The 22,049-nt window shown below is 39.8% G+C and overlaps 1 protein-coding gene across 3 annotated transcripts in view; it reads right to left on the bottom strand.

Moving 5' to 3' along the window:
* FGF14 (fibroblast growth factor 14) overlaps positions 1-22,049 on the bottom strand; it is a 358,169-nt gene that overhangs the window by 127,515 nt on the left and 208,605 nt on the right. The window contains exon 1 of one of the 3 annotated variants that reach the window (XM_072135497.1): positions 20,457-22,027. The exons of 1 other annotated variant lie outside the window; for it this stretch is intronic. In XM_072135497.1, coding sequence (XP_071991598.1) covers positions 20,457-20,649 — 193 coding nt within the window. In that variant the 5' untranslated portion in view covers positions 20,650-22,027. Of the gene's footprint in view, positions 1-20,456; positions 22,028-22,049 lie in introns of those variants that run through there. One more of the 3 variants, XM_072135498.1, reaches the window with a different exon arrangement.

The following is a 22,049-nucleotide window of genomic DNA, read 5'->3' as shown; positions in this document are numbered from 1 at the left end:
TGCTGATCTTGCGACACAATTTTTTTTTTTTAATTCCACGTTTTTTTTCATTCCACTACGCAGCATTCACAGGTAAGATGTATATATATATGTATCCTGTTGCTGCCCCTAACAATCTCCCCCAAATACTGAAAGGCTGCATTCACATGTTTGTCTTGCATTTAAATAACACCAGGTGCTCGTTACCAATCACATGTGAGTTCAAACTGAGGCCCGGCCTAGTGCCACGTGTAAATGCGACCTAAGAAATATCCCCCACACATCCTCCAATAACATGTCCCACATAGTTACCCCAGTAATGTGCCCTACACAGCCCCCAAGTAATGTCCCCCACACAGCTACCCCCAGTAATGTCCCAATGTCCCCCTTACAACCAACCTAAATGTGCTCCACAGCCCCCCTGTAATGTCCCCCACAACAACCTCCAGTTATGGCCCCCATACAGCCCCCCAGTAATGTGCCCCACACAGCCCCCAGTAATGTCCCCCACAAATCTCCCAGTAAGTAATGTGCCCACACATCCCCCCAGTAAGTTATGTGTCTACACAGCCCCCTAATAATGTCCTCCACATCCCCCCAGTAATGTCCCCACACAGCCCCCAGTAATGCCCCTACACATCTCCCAGTGAGTAATGTGCCCACACATCCCCCCAGTAAGTCATGTGCCCACACAGCCCCCCCAGTTAGTAGTGTGCCCACACAGCCCCCAGTAAGTAATGTGCCCACACAGCCCCCCAGTAAATAATGTGCCAACACAGCCCCTCAGTAAGTAATGTGCCCACACAGCCCCTCAGTAAATAATGTGCCCCCGCAGCCCCCCAGTAAATAATGTGCCCACACAGCCCCCTAGCAAGTAAGGTGCCCACACAGCCTTTAGTAAGTAATCTGTCCACACAGCCCCCCAGTAAGTAATGTGCCCACTGTGCAGCTCATGTGATCATGATATTATCACAGGTCCTGCAGCCTCCGGGCAGTAGTATTCTCCCAGAAGCTACAGGAGAAAGCAGTTAGTGCACAAGTTCTGACGTCCCTGATTAGCAGTAAATGATCCAACATTTCGCTGATCCACTAATAACGCACAAATGTGTTTTGCATTGATTGGAATTATTCGCATATAGATATTTTAAGAAAATTTGATGCATAATGTAATTTAAAAAAATATATACTGTGGGTTCGCCAATAAATAGTAGCTGATGTAACATATTTCCACTCCTCAAAAAGAACCGGATCAGCATAGTACCAGCAAAAAATGTCACCTTAATGGAGCTGCACATGCTAATGAAAGAATCTCCATAGCCTTCTTCCAGTTATGTCACTGTGAATATTCGAGAACATACCAAATCATATTCATAAGAAAGCTGTCTGAGGGGACGGCGACTACAGCATCAATCCTGAAAGCCACCGCCTGCATCTGGTGTAGGAGTGGCGGTCCTGGGGTGGGGCGGAGAAGCAGAAGAGAGGGGAATGCCTGGACAACCCCTTCATGAATACGTTGGATAGGTCCGTTGATCGGACCGCTATGTGCCACAGCTTTTTGGTATGTTCCAATAAAGCTTTTCACAGTGATATAACTTATTCATTTCTTAAAATAATGACTTACACAAAGGGTAGGTCATCATCAGTATCAATAGGTGGAGGGCAGACAGCTGAACTGGGCACCAATAAACTATCCTGTTTATAGATGATTGATATCACACAGGCATAAATGAGCTTTATAGTTAAAATCTGAGAAGTTAGAATTTAAATTACCCTTTGTGGAGAATATGGGGGATATATTGTCTTGATAATCAATTGTATCATTTAAGGTCTAGGATAATAGACCTCATTTGAAGTGTGTAGCCCAGACAAGTCATTTGGCTCTGCAATTGCTCCGGCTTCAAAAGCTTCATAATTTCTTATGATCCCAGGATCTCCTGAATCTCAATCCCTCCTGGAGACCTGGAGTGAGGAGATATGTTATGTGGGTCACTCTCTCTCGATCTCCGTGTCCCCAAGTGCCGCAGCGGACAAGGGTGTCTGTGAAAACGGTATAATGCTGACCTTACATACCACAGTGGAAGGGGTGCAGAACGTCATATATTTTTCAAAATATTTTAAAAGTTGGAATAAACGTTCAAAAGAGCTCAAAATTGAAGTTCTAACATCAGGTTGAAACACTGCATTGGTCCATATTGGTCTCCTGCTGTCTTGACACACAGAAGAAATACATAGACATAGTTGGTCAGCCATGCACCGGCAGAGGTGGGTGACCACTGTAACCAGTGCCTGATCAGGCATTTTCTGTGTGTTGAGGGGACCAGAAAGTTGGAACCTTAGCTTTGGTGGATCAGGAATGGAGTTGGTTCAGCGAGAGTGAATCATGATTCATTTATTTAAAAAAAAATATTAGTAAAACATTTTTATAAGAAAAAAAAATATCAAATAAAACACCCCTTCCAAAGCTCAATCTTCATTACAACTAAGGAATATGAAACTTTTAAAGTAAGGTATTTTGAATTCAAGACTGCCACATAAAAATGCATTTTTCATGTCTGTGCCATTGCAAAATTAAAATCAAGGAAAGTCTTTCTAGAGTAACGACAACATGAATAGTAATTTATTAAAGAGGATTAGTATGACCCCAAGGAACAATCTCCAGATTCTATAAAAAGGAAAATAAGTGATGGGAGCATTTTGAATTTTAAATATGAGGAAAGCAGTGACAGCTGATCCATGGATGAGGAGTGGGCTCCGAGTGACAGTACTTCTGGATTTAGTCATCAGCACAGTAACATACTGGCACATATATTCCCCACATTAGCATGTATTGTGCTGAGTCTTCACATTTTGCTGACTGACCTATTTTTCATCTGCGTTTGAGATTGAGTAAGCCTTCGTGGGTTGCTTTATATCAGGAGATAAAAGACCCTGACAGTTCCGCATGTCACACCTAGGTGATACATTGTAAATGTTCTACAGTTCAGAATAATATTGGTTTAACATTTAAAGGCGTCTTCCGCCTTGTGTGTCACTTGTTCAGAGGGATCTTTTTTTTCATTGCACACAACCAACATATAGTATATCACTTTCCTTTATACTTTCTCCAGCAATACAAAAGACAGCACATCCTACACTGCAAACTACATGTTGTTATTTATCCACAGCAGATCTGTGAATGGCCTCACACACATCATAATATATCATCATATCATAATAAAAAAGAAAACTGTGTATTTTAATTTCCCAACACTTGTCAATATAGGCTTCATGTTATAACTTTTGTTTAATCATTTACTTTGTTATTCCCATAAATCGTTCTAATTCCTCATTCCTTCCCTTGCCATTTTCTATATTTTCCCTCCGTTCCTATACTTCTGCAGAATAAATAGTAAAGTCCCATAATATACCTCTATAGACCAATTATTTCATATACACACATACATATTTTTCTATTATATCCATATGGAAACAAGAGGGAAAAATGAGGTCATGCTACATTGATCAATGCATTATAAAGTTATTCTTTCATAGACGCACTGTGGAGGCACCATACAGTGGCATATGAAGTGCCTACAGCTATGTTATACAGAACTGTAGGGACTCCATCTGACAGTATACAGGCTGCATGCACAAAGCTTCAATGTATGCCTGAGGGTAGCTGTGTGATAATTTAGTGGGATTTAATAGAAATGAGACCAATGCAACATGTACTGTACTTCACACGGCTGCCAATTTTCTCCAGGAACCAGCATACTTCTTACATTTAAAGGCAATAGATAATAGGAAATAATAAATTATTATAAGCCAATGACGATACATGGAAGCATGCTGCTTTGGCTAATATGGACAAGTTTTGGACTTAAAGTGTAACTGTAAAGTTATAATTATTTTACCAAATTAGTATATGTGATTCCCCCTTTAAAAACCAGCAGAATGATGCCTACTATGTGCTGCTCGCCCTTTTCTTTCCAAAGTTATGGCATTTTCTGTTCTAAAAGTGTTTGACAAAAATCTTTCTCACCAGAAGGGAAGTGGGACGGAGACTAATATCTGTCAGTCTATGCCCTCAGGCGGAGGCTAGTTAGCTTGCCCACACATCCCATGTTGCCTTGTGTATTCTCTCAAAGTAATTTAGCATTAAATCCATTTAGTTTTAAAAAGTGAATCCACTGAACGCTGGACAGTGCACATTCAGGATGTATATAGTGATAGCCTGGCAGCTTCCATTACATGCAGGAGGAGGGAAAATGTAATAAGTGGAAGAAATCATAAGTAAACCAGTTACATGAAGTATATAGCCTGTGCTGTGTAACCACTCAGGAATAATAGCTTACCCACACAGAGCAGAAAGTGCTGACTGCAAGGTGAGGCAAGGGCTGCAGTATGAGGTTCAGAGAGAGACAGAGAAAGTTATGTAGAATCAAACACTGGTATGGAGGAACTGATCGGGAACAGGGAAGATCTTTGACCTCACTATTTTGTGCAGGAGATATCTCTACCCACAGTCTTGAACACATTCAGCTCTGCTACATACACAGAGAGAGCTCTGTCACATCACCTCTTCCTCTGTGAGCAGGGAGCAGCAGCCCCTCCCATGAAAGCGAATGATAAACAAACTATAAACAATCTACAGACTCCAGGGCTTATCAACACAGGCAGATGAAATGGCTCCTGCAGCACTGAGGTAATCTGAGGGGTATAGCAAGGAAGCTGCTTCATATAGGTCACAAAACTAGCTAATAGGCAAGTTGTTTTACATCCCAAGAGCTATTAATTTGTGGAAAAAAAAATTTTACAATAACTTTTTAAGTTATTTTCATTTCTGTAAGGTCATAAACATTCTTAGGAACATCTCAAACAAATTGAAGGTAAGGTGAAATTTTAGCAGAATTTGGGAAGATGTTAAAAGGGTTGGCCACTTTTCCTAATTTTATGGTAATATGTAAGTGTGGGGAGCAGGATATTAGGTGATTTACCAATATACATATTTTAAAAGCTCTACATAATTATTCTTTAAATGTAAAGTATAGCCCCAGGTTAAGAAATAACTTTTGCCACATCAACTTCTATTCCTGTCCATAAAATGGCCGCAAATAAGGGGTCCAGTAATCCTAACTGTCCATGCCAATCTACCTTCCAGGACCTTATGATAATACAGGTAGTCTCCGGGTTACTTACAATATAGGTTCTGTAGGTTTGTTCTTAAGTTGAATTTGTATGTAAGTCAGAACTGTATATTTTATAATTATAGCTGCAGACAAATGTCTTTGGTAATTTGTTTGGGACATGGATTTTAAAATGTTGGATTATCATAAGAACCAGGATTAACAATAAAGCTTCATTAAAGTACAGTAAATTACGAATTACCAGAGGTCCGTTTGTAAGTAAGGGTTTTCTGTAAGTCAGGTGTTCTTAAGTACGGGACCGCTTGTATTCATAAATGCAATATTAAGATCCTGTGAGGAAGATTGGTCATGGACAGTTAGGAGATGGGTAAATTACCTAATATTTGACACCCACACTTACACTTACTTTTACAAAAATATAAAGTGAACTTAGAGTTTGAATGTGATTGATGCCTGGTTGTAAAAATGTAGATCTCACAATGCCAATACAAATTCAATAGCTGTGAGCCAACTACTCTATAAACTCCCTATACATATCACAGTTGACAAGAGTTCATGTGTCTCATTGAGGAATGCTAGACTCCCATGATGGCAGTTTATCTTGCACACAAACAAGAGGTAACATTAACCCCTTCACGCTCTGCGACGTGAAGCACCGATCGCGGTTGTTAACCTCAGATCCCCATATAATTAACTTTATGATTTTACCTGGTATCCAGGGATATCTGTAGCGAGTCGAGGTGGGCATGGCCTCCATGAGCTGACATCATCACAGGTTCTTTAGCCTCCTCGGCTGAATCCAGCAGCTCATCCCTTTCTTAGCATTCAGCAATAATGTCATGTGATCAGGGTGACATCATTGCAGGTCCTTCACCCTCTTAACAATAGCAATCTCTACCCCATGCATATATATATCTGATCAATGAAATCACTCCCTGCATGAAGACATGGATCAGAGTATAAATCCATGCAGGCATACTGTGATTTCATTGATCAGATATATACATGGGGTACAGTTTGCTCATTTTAAGAGGCTAAAGGACTTGTGATGATGTCAGCCTGAAGAGGCCACACCCCCTTCCCTCTAGACATCCCTGGATACAAGGTTAAATTAAAAACTTGATTATATGGGGATCTGAGGAAAACCATTTTTAGCTAAAAAAAAATGGAGTCAGTTAATTAATAAAGATCTATGGGAACCTGCCACCAGCTGTATTTTTGAAAACTGTGGTGACAGGTTCCCTTTTTAGTGCTGGTCAAAACATAGACACTCAGGGCCAATTTTGTATTGTGCAAGGCATGAAATAACTGTGAATATATGGTGCACACTATGATTCCTCAAAAAGGTTAATTTTTGTAATTTCCAACAATGTTTGCCACTTCTGTGAAAGAACGATCCAACTGATTCGGACTGAGCGCTTGATTTAACTTTCAAATTGTGTCGCAAGATCAAGCACTTACATGCACCAGGAAGAAGAAGGTGAACTCCGGCTGACCTGAGCGGGGAAGCGACACATGCAGGATATAGGGCGCACGAGCTTAGTAAATCACTCTGGTGTACTTCGGGTGAACTCCGTTGGCCGGGTAAGTAAATGTGCCCCGGTGTGTTTATCTATAGTAAATTACTTACACTATATCAACCTATATTCAAAAATCACTAATCCCAGAAAACCTCTTTGATAAACCACCCCCTATAAAGATATGCAATACAAAGATTTACAGTTAGGGCCAGAAATATTTGGACAGTGACACAATTTTCGCGAGTTGGGCTCTGCATGCCACCACATTGGATTTGAAATGAAACTTCTACAACAGAATTCAAGTGCAGATTGCAACGTTTAATTTGAAGGGTTGAACAAAAATATCTTATAGAAAATGTAGGAATTGTACACATTTCTTTACAAACACTCCACATTTTAGGAGCTCAAAAGTAATTGGACAAATAAACATAACCCAAACAAAATATTTTTATTTTCAATATTTTGTTGCGAATCCTTTGGAGGCAATCACTGCCTTAAGTCTGGAACCCATGGACATCACCAAACGCTGGGTTTCCTCCTTCTTAATGCTTTGCCAGGCCTTTACAGCCGCAGCCTTCAGGTCTTGCTTGTTTGTGGCTCTTTCCGTCTTAAGTCTGGATTTGAGCAAGTGAAATGCATGCTCAATTGGGTTAAGATCTGGTGATTGACTTGGCCATTGCAGAATTTTTTCACTTTTTTGCACTCATGAACTCCTGGGTAGCTTTGGCTGTATGCTTGGGGTCATTGTCCAGCTGTACTATGAAGCGCCGTCCGATCAACTTTGCAGCATTTGGCTGAATCTAGGCTGAAAGTATATCCCGGTACACTTCAGAATTCATCCGGCTACTCTTGTCTGCTGTTATGTCATCAATAAACACAAGTGACCCAGTGCCATTGGAAGCCATGCATGCCCATGCCATCACGTTACCTCCACCATGTTTTACAGAGGATGTGTTGTGTCCTGGATCATGTGCCGTTGCCTTTCTTCTCCAAACTTTTTTCTTCCCATCATTCTGGTACAGGTTGATCTTTGTCTCATCTGTCCATAGAATACTTTTCCAGAACTGAGCTGGCTTCTTGAGGTGTTTTTCGGCAAATTTAACTCTGGCCTGTATATTTTTGGAATTGATGAATGGTTTGCATCTAGATGTGAACCCTTTGTATTTACTTTCATGGAGTCTTCTCTTTACTGTTGACTTAGAGACAGATACACCTACTTCACTGAGAGTGTTCTGGACTTCAGTTGATGTTGTGAACGGGTTCTTCTTCATCAAAGAAAGTATGCTGTCATCATCCACCACTGTTGTCATCCGTGGACGCCCAGGCCTTTTTGAGTTCCCAAGCTCACCAGTCAATTCCTTTTTTCTCAGAATGTACCCGACTGTTGATTTTGCTACTCCAAGCATGTCTGCTATCTCTCTGATAGATTTTTTCTTTTTTTTCAGCCTCAGGATGTTCTGCTTCACCTCAATTGAGAGTTCCTTTGACCACATGTTGTCTGGTCACAGCAACAGCTTCCAAATGCAAAACCACAAACCTGGAATCAACCCCAGACCTTTTAACTACTTCATTGATTACAGGTTAACGAGGGAGACGCCTTCAGAGTTAATTGCAGCCCTTAGAGTCCATTGTCCAATTACTTTTGGTCCCTTGAAAAAGAGGAGGCTATCCATTACAGAGCTATGATTCCTAAACCCTTTCTTTAATTTGGATGTGGAAACTCTCAAATTGCAGCTGGGAGTGTGCACTTTCAGCCCATATTATATATATATAATTGTATTTCTGAACATGTTTTTGTAAACAGCTAAAATAACAAAACTTGTGTCACTGTCCAAATATTTCTGGCCCTAACTGTATAAAGGCTAGAGAACGGTGATAAATGCAGATGTTGCACTTTATCATCTGAATTGTGGGATCATACTATAACCACCTTTGTTTCGGTAAAAATAATTTGTCACCAATTTCAAACAAAAGATTTATCTCCGTAATGACATTGCATTTCCGTTCCCCGTGCTTGGTCCCATCAATAAAGACAGTGACATGGCACATTATGAATGTGTCTCTTCCCAGCAGAAAATGAAATCCACTGCATGAAATTGGCATATGACAATTCCAGCTGCAGTTTTGAGATTGTGTTCTAGATTCTTCTACAATTCTTTCTTTTTTGCCCATTTGTCATTAAAACCCAAATGCATTTAATTACTCCGCTCAAATATAATAGCCATTAAGCAGCAGCGATGAGGAACATGAGGACCGTACTGTAATATACACAGGAGAATAACAAGTCAAATAAACACTAAATAATTGAATCATGACTTCTACTTTGAAAAATGCTGGGCACAAGCGCGTAATGATTATGATTTTTTATAGTAATACGAGTACAAATTAAAATTGGCTATGAACTAGTGAACTATAAAATTACACTGGAAGCATGGCTGTTGTCGCCAAGGCAGATTCTCCACTATCTACTATCTAGCATTCAGTTGCGTAAAAAAAATCCCCCACTTTGTTAAGATCTATAAAAGTTCTAAAGGTCCAATTGTTGAACACAACTTTTTAAATTATTACATGAGATATGAATAGTGAATTGTTCTGCTGTACTGGCATTTCTTGGGCACTACAAATCATGCAAGAATGATGTTTTTCAGTTGTCATTTACAATGGTATTGTGTTATTTGGACTGAAGGTGGTGTGAAGGTGACAGTTTGGGGTAAATAATCGCAAGTGCTAGCAAAAAGCTACCATTTGCGATTATTTCAAGGCTTCTACGCCACTGATGTGTTAAGGGCCTGATAAATATGTCCCTTTATCTCTGAAACTTACCCCAGTGGTAATTCAACATTCATTCCATTAGCATCAGAAACCAGACAAAATCAGCTCGTCTCAGATGCAGTTTTATGCCGGGGTGTGGTTGCATTAGGACTGGGGTGGGGGTCTCTGGACCTCAATCCTTGAATTGCAAAGTCAAATTACATCCTGGGATCCACAGCATGTCATTGTCATTTATATGCTATGTACCCTGGGCAGAATTCAACCTTTGAAATGCAAAGATTGTCATAAATTAGCAGTATTTGCATACTGATTTCTTCAGTATTTGTATGACATTTGGATAAATTCCATGAACTACTACTGTTTAGTCCAACTTTTGGTGTATAGTTTGCACACTGGAAGATTTCCATGCCTCATTGAAGGGTCATGTTTACTAAGAACAGTGCATTCTGTACTATCTGCAGTTTGCCAGTGTAGTGAGAAGGGGGCGCCAGATCGAGGATTTCTACCACGCATTCTTCATGAATCTAGCGTCCCCTGCACTGCTCCGACAGAGTGCACCACTTTTTTTTGGTGCACCTTTAAGGATTCGTGTGACACATTTCTGTTGGACTTAATAATGATAAATCTGGCACACGGTCCGACTGAGCACCGCAACGCCCATTTTAGTGCAGAAATTAGTTTCACATGAAGACTAGTGCAGTCGCGCTACAAAACGGTTGCGTGCAACACTTCGGTGCACTTCTTACATACCTGTGTAAGCAGTTGGCACTAAAAAAAACATGCAAAGTCTGCCAGAAAACTGGCGCACGACCTTAGAAAATCTGCCCCTAAGAGTCAAGGAATCCAAATAGAGAAAGATTAGGTTTATATATAAAATAAAAAACACCAATAATAAGTCTACTTAGATATACTAAACCTCTAACAGACATCTTGTAATACTGCTTTATCTTCATTAATGGATATTATACCACTTTCTTTATTTTGCATCATTACTCTACTTGCCCACAAACATGTGCATTCTTGGACCGCAAACAAAAAATCTGTGATCCGCTGTTTTCTCTCAGCAAGGGAGGTATACTCACTCCAATGTATATACACCAATGACTTTCTGTGCCTAAAACATGGGCATGAATAGGACCTGTTTTTGAAATAATTTGTGTGTTGTAGCCTTAGGCTGGGGACATGCAGGACTATTTTGCAGTGGAATGTACAATAAAAATGTAAAATCCTTAATATCTACAAATTATGTGGAAGATTTTATGAGAATAAGTCGTATTGATAAACTTGTCTGGTTAAGACCTTGACCATTTGCAAAGGTTGAAATCTGCAGCATGAATTGACATGGTACATATTTTTATCTCATCCACTGGACTGTAAATGTAAATTGCGGAGAATAGCCACCAGCAATCCAGTTCACCAAGTATGAGATCACTCTGTGTGCCCCTGGTCTTGCCAAAATTAGGAGTGGATCAAAAATAAGCAAGAAGCACACATTTCTCCATTTTTTTCCCTTCTGTTATTATATTCGTGGCTTTGGCTAAAGGATACTGATGCGAAATAGTGACCAACATATTTTTATGTAATTGGGGCTTTTCACTGTAGACCTTACTGTCAAGATGGCTTCCCATGTTACTAAGTGACTGCATAATGATATGTTTCCTCATTTTATCTGCAGACAATTGTAATGTGCTGTCTACAACTGCTGAATAGAGATGAGCAGACATAAAGTTCCCATGGACCAATCTGACAAGCTCTGTACAGCGCTGCATAATCTGTGTGCGCTTTATGAACAAAGGAATTATTATTATGGGTTCAGGTACATCGCACGTGACCTGGACATATTGTCAGATTGGCAGCCAAACAGCAAATCCGGCAAACTACCCTAGCTACTAGCCATGGCTTTGATTGATGGCTTATCCTAATGAAAAGCGGGAATCAAACACCCACCACATTGCAGATAGTTTAGTAGCTATACCAAATTACTGCAGCTTAGTTGATCAGAAATAACCAGCTCTGACCACTACACAAATAATGGAGCAGAAAAATATTTACAAAATCTGTACAATTCCAAATAGATGCAAGCCCACTACTAATTATTAGTAATTATTCTTTATGTTGAATACAAAAAAGAAGTACAATAAACAAAATGTACTGTTACAGAAAATGAGGATCGTCTATAAGCACTATGGTTCACATGCAAGTGAGTGTATTGTCTTCAGTCAGATTTGGACTAGCAATTTTAGGAAACTACTACTTTGTGTGCAGCATCTAATAGTCTGCAATGACCTTTACCCTTTATTACAAAAGAAATGTGAAATGATGCCAGAGTTGAAAGATCAAAGTATAAAAGCCTTATAAGGTGCAATTTAATCAGCAAGATTTGAAAATTATTTAGAACTATGCGTTCCCTCTCTCATCTCCGGCTTCCTCATGACTTTTATAACTGTACATCACTTACACAGGATGTTGTAGAATCTCCAGGAAGATTGTTGTTACATGATGTAGATACTGTGCAGGGCACCTACAAAATCCATATTGTCTGTCACTAGATTTGTATTACATTAAGGTTAAATGTATTTATTTTTTCTTAAAATGAACCGTTTCCCAGACTATTGAGCTCCAAATAACATAAACCCTGACTCCTCAGACAAGTTGTGTTTTGATCAGGAATTCAGCATTTGGGAAATGGAGCTTTCTAAAGTCATTTACTCTGCTGATAAATGTTTATTGGAAAAATGACATTGTGCGTATATAGCTTATTATATTCGGCATCAAAACAATCCCTACAACGAATAAAAAAATAGTAGTTTTGGGGTCAAAGACTTAATACTGAAATGATCCAACCACTAAGAAGAAAAAAATATAGGTGTTATTGATGTTGCTTTCAAATGTTTTAACATATTTTAATGAGAATTTATCAACTTTTAGTGAACTGAACCATATTGTGAAAATAAACATTGTTCCATTTTTATTTTTTAGGTGTATTTACATATACCGTATATACTCTTGTATAAGCCGAGTTTTTCAGCACAAAAAATGTGCTGAAAAACCTCACCTCGGCTTACACATGAGTCAATTAAAAAAACGTAATACTCACCCTCCATTGTCCCCGATGTTCGTTGCGGCTCCCAATCCCTGTCGCAGCTCCCGGCGGCTCCCCGTGTCTCATCCTCTATCTTCTCTCTTCTCTAGCCAGCGGAGTTGCGTCCATGCAATCTGCCGGCCTTCGCACACTACGATGCGGCGGTGTCGCCGCTGATGACGTCATAAGGGACGACATCGCTGCATCGTAGTGTGTGACGGCCGGCAGATCGCATGGACGCAACTCCGCCGGCTAGAGAAGAGAGAAGATAGAAGAGAGAAGAAGCAGCCGGGAGCCGCGACGGGGATCGGGAGCCGCAGGGACCCGCGACGAACATTGGGGACACTGGAGGGTGAGTATTAAGTTTATTTTTTTTTCTGTTTGGCAAAATGCGGGGGGCAGGCTGTATACTACGTGGGGGCTGGCTGTATACTACATGGGGCAGGCTGTATACTACATGGGGGCTGGCTGTATGCTACATGGTACAGGCTGTACACCACATGGGGGCTGGCTGTATACTACATGGGGGCAGGCTGTATACTACATGGGGGCTGGCTGTATACTACATGGGGGCAGGCTGTATGCTACATGGGGCAGGCTGTATGCTACATGGGGCTGGCTGTATACTACATGGGGCTGGCTATATATTACATGGGGCAGGTTGTCTACTACATGGGGGCAGGCTGTATACTACATGCGGTAGGCTGTATATTACATGGGGCAGGCTGTATGCTATATGGGGCTGGCTATATACTACATGGGGCTGGCTATATATTACATAGGACAGGCTGTATACTACATGGGGCAGGCTGTATGCTACATGGGGCAGGCTGTATACTACATGGGGGCAGGCTGTATGTTATGTGGGGCAGGCTGTATGCTATGTGGGGCAGGCTGCATGCCCTGTGGGGCAGGCTGTATACTACATGGGGGCAGGCTGGCTGTATACTACACCCTCGGCTTATACTCGAGTCAATAGGTTTTCCCAGTTTTCTGTGGTAAAATTAGGGGTCTCGGCTTATACTTGGGTTGGCTTATACTCGAGTATATACGGTATGTTGGTTACTTACATTGTGTATCCACCCTAGTTAGTAGTTATTATGCTTTAAAGAGTTTGTCCTATGAAGACATTCCTATGCATTTGTGTTTGGCCATATAACACAAGCATCTCCCATACTGGTAGACTTTTAATTAAAGGGGTAATCTGGGAATATATACATCTGATACAAAAACCCATAATGTTATAAATAATTGAATATAACAAAACTCAATGTCATTAATGACAAAATGGAGCTTAAATAGTTTGATTTTATGATTCACAAAATGTTATGGGCTTTCTAGAGTAGGGGGAGTTATAAACAAGATGGCCAGCACTGGAAACTACAAGTGCCATGATCCTTCAGTTTTTGGGAACAGCTCCTCCTCTTATGCTCTGCTCCTAGTGATGATCTAACAGACTTTCCATGGTTACCATGGTAATGATGTGTAACTGCCATCCCTTGCACAACACTGGCCATACCAACCGACTACAGCCAAACATAGTGATGATCACATGACCTGCCCAGGCAGGTGCAGGACATGTGATGTGGACATGTGACCATTGGCCATCTTCTGCCCTGCATCTACTCCGCACAGAGAAAATCGACGGACTGATTAAAGGACCAGTAACATTTTAATTCTTCATTATAGTTTATGTCAACAGCGTTTTTCTGCTAAGGGGAGCAACATTTTAAATAACAACTAAATACATTTTAGCTTATATTTTAAGGACCAGTTTGTATAAGAATTATGCATATTCCTGGAATACCCCTTTAATAGATTGCCAACTATCTGCATTTTAAAGGGAACCTAACAAACCACTACCATCTAATCTCAAGAAGCTTAGAACATTCCAGATCATGTTTCTTTAATGGACTATCATAGTACCATAATCCAGAAAATCAACTTTGAAAACGTAAAAGCCATGGAAGGGCACAGTTTAGAACTGAAGTCAAGCTCTCTTCTCCTGAGAACACCCTGTAATTGACACTCCTACTTCCAAGGATATCACTAATTAGCTCTCCTGAATCACAGAGGGCATCCGGAGGCAGAAGTCAGTAAAAGTCTGTATGGCTCTATAAGATTTTATATTATCTTGTTACAGGTCTAAGGGGATCATGCATGACATCATGCGATTAAAAAGAAACTCAAAAAAAGAAAATCCCTTTGCCTTGCAGTAGCCCCAGAGAAATTTCCTGGAATAATATGCAAAATATTACATTTACATATTATTTATTTACATCCCTTCCATGAAAACATGTTTCACATATGTGATATAAAACCATCTTTTTAGCAGAATGTGTATTCATTACAAAATAGTAGTAGAGTGAGTAAAATTTTGGAGGGGTGCTGAATAAATCTGAAATAATTTAGCAATACCCAAATCTCTTGTTAATTAACGCTTTTGCCTTTAAACCCTAAAAGACCACTACAAGCCCTTTTTCATTTTTGCGTTTCTGTTTTTAACTCCCCTCCTACCAGAAGTAATAACTTTTTTATTTTTCCATTTGCAGAGATGTAGGGAAGCTTGTTATCTGTGGGATATAGTGTACTTTCTAAGGACACCATTTACTATTTTATGCAATGTACTAGAAAGCTGGAAAAAATTCCCAATAATGTAAGATTGACAAAAAACACATTTGTGCTATTTTCTTGTGGGATTCATTTTTACAGCTTTCACTGTGCACTCCACTGTACGGTACGATCACTGAGAAACCAAATTTATAAAGGTTTTATTATATTTTAGTAAAATAAAAAATGTAATATCATGTACAAAAAAGCATTTGACGGTTTTACCATTTCTTACACCTATAACTTTTCATACTGTGGTGTACAGAGCTATGTAAGGTGTCATTTTGTGGGGCGAGCTGACATCTTCATTGCTACCATTATAGAGGCTGTAATACCTTTTTATGACATTTCCTACTTTTTTTATGTGTTGCGAATTAGCAAAAAATGTTGTGATTTAGACACTTGGGTGCGATTTTCCATTACACGGTTCACCACTGGTAATAATTGTTTGTGTAATTTGATGCTATTAATTCAGACACTTTGGGGCATATTTAACAGGACCTCTGCGCAACGCCAGTGGCTTATTGCTAGCACTAGCGATTATTTGCCCCGATCCGCCACCTTCACGCCAGTGTGGCGTGAAGGGGCGTGAAGGGGGGGGGGGGGGGCGCGGGGCGTTACTGTCCCTGCGCTGGAGCACTCGCTGCTGCCGGCGACTTTTCATATGTGCGAGCGCCAGCGTATGATTAATATCCCCCTTTATGTTAAGTAGTTCAACCTTAGGGGGTCTGATTGATCACATAATATACTGCAATACTACTGTATTGCAGTATATTGTATATACACTGCTGATCTCAAAGAAGGTGCTCTGGTACACGGTTAGAGATAATGCCTCTCTATGAGACTGTAGGCTGCCATGACAATTGATCGCCGCCCTCCGATTATCTTATGTGGGTCACTGATCAGCAATTAAAGATGGTCAGTTTCGACCACGGTAGGTTGAAAAGGTTAACCACTGGCACCGATAGGTCAGTTAAAGGCTGGTTTCAGCTGTTTAATACAGACATTTATGGGGAGAGCTTAGTTATTAACTACCGAAGTTGCAGTGGTCAGTTTCAACCACGGTAGGTTGATAAGGTTAACCACTGGCACCGAAAGGTCAGTTGAAAACGTTAACCACTGGTACCAATAGCTCAATTAAAGGCTGGTTTAAGCTATTTAATACAGCTGACACTAGACATGAATGGGGAGATCCCCTAATCCCTAAGACTATTTTATGACACTAATATTTTATTTTACCTTGTATGAATAGATATATAGATAGATGATAGGTATGTATGTATAATTCTTATTATGATGGGATTCCTTAATGTACAATTTTTGTTAAGGTCCCTTTCACACAAACTTTGGGAAAATCGATATCTGACTACACAGACTGGATATCTGTCCCTATAGTGGTACGATGAGCACACACGTGTGTCATCATGCTGCTGATGGCAAAAAGAAAGAGCAAGCTAACCCCTCCTACTCTCCAGCCTAAGGTATGCTACACCCCGGCGTTCCATCTGTTCATATGAAAGAGGTTTTAGGATAAGTATTTGCAATCCATAATGTAAACCAACCATAAGCTATTTGCCATAGTTTACCATTCTACACATAGAAAAAAAAAACAATAGGGTCCCTGGTTAGTGGGAAAATGTCCTTAATGTTTTAACCTTTTACTTTTTTGTAAATATTTCTATATGATTTGATTTATGCCAGGATAATATTAAATAAATTACTGAACTACATCAAGTCTGAAAGTTTGAAAACAACTAAAAATTTGAGATTTTACATATTTTTTGTGCTAGGCTATTTCTTTTTCTTTAAGTACAGATGTACACTATGGGGGAGATTTATCAGAAGTGTCTAGCTGCCCATGACAACCAATCAGAGCTCAGCTTTCATTTTCCCACAGCTGTTTATAAATTTAAAGCGGAACTCTGATTGGTTTCCATGGGCAACTATAACAGTTTTTCCTCAGAAACTTCTGAAAAATCTCCCCCATTGTATGTTTCTGGTTGTATGGCTGTTTTATGGATGCTGTATGTTTCTAGTATGTTCCAGAGAGACTAAAAGCAACAGCTCCACCAATCAGAAGTAGCAAAGTACTGCAAGTTATTGTAAATGCTCAATACTACAGCAAATGTTTATGTAGCTTAACCTATGAATTGCAAAGTAAGCTATGTATTTTTCTGCATATGTTCATTTATTTTAAGTTATTTTTCCATTCTACTTTCTGATAAATTCACCTTCCCTTTATTTATGTCAGTCGTGCTTTCCATTAATAATTCTTGATACCAAACTGGGGATAGGTAAAAAAAAGTACACTAGTAGCCACTTCCATTACAGACATACTATACATTTCTTCCAGTAAATGGTATATTACACTATCCAACCAACTACTATCTATGCAAAAAGACATGGTATGCTGAGCCATTGATATACCATACAAAACTAAACTACACACATGGAAATAAATGACACTCGCCTACATCAGAAATGGCATCAGAATAGTGAGTTTTGACATCTATATTATATTTTTTACAATTAAATACAACACAAAGGTTACAAGGAAAAACTAATAGCCAAAAAACCTCCAATTTCGTTCATCAGAATTACAGATCTCCTGGTTTAAAGTCTGTTCTGCATATTATATATCAATGCCATCTAGGTACTGTATGTTCTATTCTCCCTGTAATGGCGGTATTAACCTGATAAGTACTATCATGACCCAATGACTTCCATCTGAGACACATACTTTGAGCTTTCAATGTCAGAATTACCAATAATGACAAACCTGAACCCCTGTTTCTGAAATCCATTTTATGAAGTACTATTGAAAGCTCATGAAGCTGTGACCAGGTTTATTAGAGTGCAAAGCTGTGAATAGCAGGAAATATCACATTGATGCATGCTAAGGGGCCATTTCCCCACAGTCCAAATGCCATTATTGATTATTAATGGCCTTTCACTTCAATGGCTGTTAACAATTGATAATATGTATTAGGCTGCCGTTAAATAAGCACATTGTTGTGCAGAGCTGACTAGATTCTAGATTGTGACACATTGCATTCCATTAGATAAAAATCACATACAGCGTCCGCTCTGTATCCAGAAAACCAATATGTGAGGAGAGATAAGTGCATTGGCTTAGACAATATATAACCAATGCCATTCACTTATAGGAGTGTAATGCCAGTATTATGAGATTCCCTACATGTACATAGTCTATTTCTCCATGGTGTACTGTATAGACAGGTAAATAGTTGATTTTTTTTTTTAGGTTTTCTATGAATGCTGATCCAGCAGGGCTCTGCTTCTATTGTGTATTCCAAACATGAATATTTACAGAGCGCTGTCAAATGAACACAGAGTCAATATAGACCCTGGCGCTTTGTTTACGCTTATTAGCTGGAGAGAATCTTAAAAGTAAACAGGACAAGGAGCTGCATTCAGATTCCCTCGCTCTCCGGCTCGTGGTAATGCAGATATAGATGGCTAATTTTCATTTATGCAAACACTTTCCTGAGCTGCTTGTGCGCTGCTTTGTGGAAAGCAGTGATAAGATTCAAGCATCACCTTGAGATGTGCAGTGTGTAGCCAGACTCCTTTTCCTCTAAACTGTTCTTAGCATACATGAGTAGACTCATTCTAACCTGCAATACCTTCACTCCATCATTGTCCACACTTTGTTCTGGTACATTAAAAAAAAGCTTTAAAGAATTTGGTTTTACACAGCATTTGTTTCTGCATTATTAAAATAATCAAATACCGTAAATAATAATAAATATTATAAAAATTGTTGAAAGACATGTGACCAACCCATATATTAATTTAACAGGTGGTCTAATGTCATGTAGCAAATAGAATCTGAAATACTGTATCTATAGATACTACTCCAAATTTGGAAAGTTGATGCCTGCTGTTATGGGAAGGCCAACCCGGCAAACCATTCCTATAGAGAAATATGGTATGGATATACAGATATCATATTGTAGATATGGTATAAATATGGAAAAGATATTGTTAGGAAAATAAACAGTTTTTATGGTAAATTCTACTGCTGGAGGCTTTGAATGGTTTTATAGTATAGAAGTTTTTGTAATTGTCAAGCAGCATTGTGAATATTGAAGCTGAATCTAAATATCAGATAGAATTTTTAATAATATGGGAATAAGATAAGTCTGACTACTCTGTTTAGGAAGGTTTGATAGGATTCCCACTGTATATTTCTGTACCAATATATTCACTGTTCATAAACCAGGACCACATTGGACCTTATATAACACACTATTTCAATGTCTTTTGCTTTGTCATGCTTTTATTATGTGCAGCTTACTTATCAGCTCTGTGTTCATACTTGTATATGCTAAGAAGTGACTGGCTTTATAACACTTAGCCTGGGATGGTGTAGCTAATAGTAAATGGTGCTTATATGTGTTATATCTCCAATTTAGAATATAGAATGCACAATTTGAACATGTTTGTGTGTAAAAGATGAAGCAATTACTTAACTATTACCTTGCCAAGTGCCCATGTATGTTTATTCCCTTTGTGACATTGGGATATGAGACAGCCTGGTTTGCATTATTATCAACCTCTAGATGTGTTTTGATGGTGTGACGGGTGTAAAGGAGTTGTGTTGGTTGAATAATGTTCATTTTCTTTTCATATAGCACAGTTTGCATTTAGGGCATAAAAAATGGGTAAACACTGGATACCTATATTTCAAGCTTCTTATCAGGCTATTTTATTCATATAGTAATACTCATGCCTTACCTTCTGTTGAAATATATGAAAGATATTATCACTAGTCTATTGAATAGCAAAAACTACCACAACCCACATTTTCAACTAAAGAAACCTAGTTTCTCAAATGCGAAATGAGATTCCCCATTTCCGCCTTTCTATTCTGTGTGCTAAAAATGCTAATATCCATTTCCTGGAGGAGCTACTGAGGCATTGAAGTATTTTTCCCTTTGAGCCTATATCATTTATGGAACTTTACTCTCTCTGCATGGCACATTAATAGCACTGGCATTAACCCTGTAGCTAGAGGGGCCTGCAGCTCAGGGACACTGTTGTACTGAATAGCAGAGGAATGTCAGGTGTTGTACATTAAATATATTTTTGACTAATGATAATAAAGCTTTATTTATAAAGCGTTGTGATATTCCACAGCGCTGTACAGATCATGGACTAGCAACAATTAGAGGCAACTTTGTTCAAATTAAAAAGGCAGAACAAAAACTACACATAAAATAGAAAGACGCTAAGGATCAGAAGAAGGAACAATGCACACATACTGCCATTGGGCACAGAGACACAAGGGGGGGAAACGTAGAGGTAATGGGAAATACAGCCCACAGACACAGACCAACCGACCTTGCCGTCTGAGCCTTCGTTTCCTGAGGCCAAAGATTCGCACTTTGGAGAAGATATCCACCAGGTTGCCATTACATAGGCCTCTGTTTTTGCTTGGGCTACTGCGCCTCTTGCTGGCCGATGGTCGGTCCAAGTGCTGCTCCCTTGCCTGACGTTTTTGACGGATCAGTCCACTTGCAATAGCTGCTGCCATGCCACCTCCCGTACACCCTTACCGGGCTAGGAACCTCAGAGAGGGAGGGGCCAGCAGAAAGTTGTGGTGGGACACCCCACCAGGCTTGAAAGAGAACCCAGATGAAAAAAACAGTCTGTGGAAGGCACAGAGAAATAAGTAAAGGGGCTCAGCCCCTAAGGAGGATGAGAAGCATCTCCCTGTCCTCTGCGCCGCAACACTTTAGAGAACCAGTGGTGAAGTGGAAGAAAAGAAAATGGAATATGATAACCTACAGATGTCTCCTTTAACCGGACCAGTATACATGTGAAGTACACAGACAGTATATGTAAGTATATATATATTTATACATACATATCGGAAAAAGAAAGATACAAAACTAAGGTGTTGCAAAAAGAACTTCTTAGCAGCTTTCTCTCACCTCTTCCAGTGAAGAAACTGGCATCTGTGCTTGGTGGCAGGGCAAAGCTCAGTGAAGGGGGTAAGCTTGGCTCCTCGGTGCCACCCACACACCAGACAATGCCTGCTTCTCTTTAGCAAGTGAGCTGAAAAATCTGGATGAAGAAGATGGTTAAAGAGAGGAGGAAGGAGTAGGAGGAGGAATGAAATGGGGAGGCTGGCTTTTCCCTGGCATTCGCATGGTCACAAGCAGCAGGTAAACAAAAGCTAGAGCATCCAGTTCAGTAGCCTTCATGCTCTTGTGCTTCTCCGAAAGTCCATGCCTCTTGATCTTCTACGATTTCAGGCACCAAGGAGCACTGCATGTGAGACAGCATCAGGAGGCAATCTTCTTTCCTGCACGTTCTCTAATCAAATCAGCCCCCTCCTCTTCTCTCCACCCCTTGCTTTAAAAAAAATACAGCACAGCTTTGTGCAATTTTCTTGAGAAATTGCTAGTTCATAACAGATCCAAGCTTCTAGCTCAGTTGGTGTTCTTGATTGTAATGCCTTTCTCACCAGAAATTAAGCATGCTTAACAGCAATCTTCTGGCTGGATTGCTTTTACTGCTTGCAGAGAAAGACTAGAGATAATTCCACCAGAAACCAAACTGCCTCCTCTCTTCTGGCTGCCCTTCCATTTCACAAACAAGTGTCCGGAATAGTAAAAACCCTGTAACAAACCGCTGTAAAGTTGCATAAACCTCCCTCCTGGTGCTAAATACTGACTCTCTATTGTGGCGGTGGAAATAGATGGAAAAAATATGCAAAAGAAAGCACTGGGAAACAAGCAGGGAGGCAGCGGCTGCACAGCATTAGGAATCCACAATGAGATGATCCCACAAGCAATAAACTAATATATAATAAGAGACAGGAGATAGCCGCCGTGAATGGAGGATGACAAGATGTGAAGCGTCTGACAGCAGTAGCAGCGGGAGCATAAGCAGCAAGTTTAGCAGATCAAATCCACAGGAGTGTCATCC

This window comes from Engystomops pustulosus, chromosome 2 (genome assembly GCF_040894005.1).
Source record: "Engystomops pustulosus chromosome 2, aEngPut4.maternal, whole genome shotgun sequence".
NCBI lineage: Eukaryota > Metazoa > Chordata > Amphibia > Anura > Leptodactylidae > Engystomops > Engystomops pustulosus.
The sequence above is the reverse complement of the archived record's forward strand: the minus strand, read 5'-3'. Positions and strand labels throughout refer to the sequence as shown.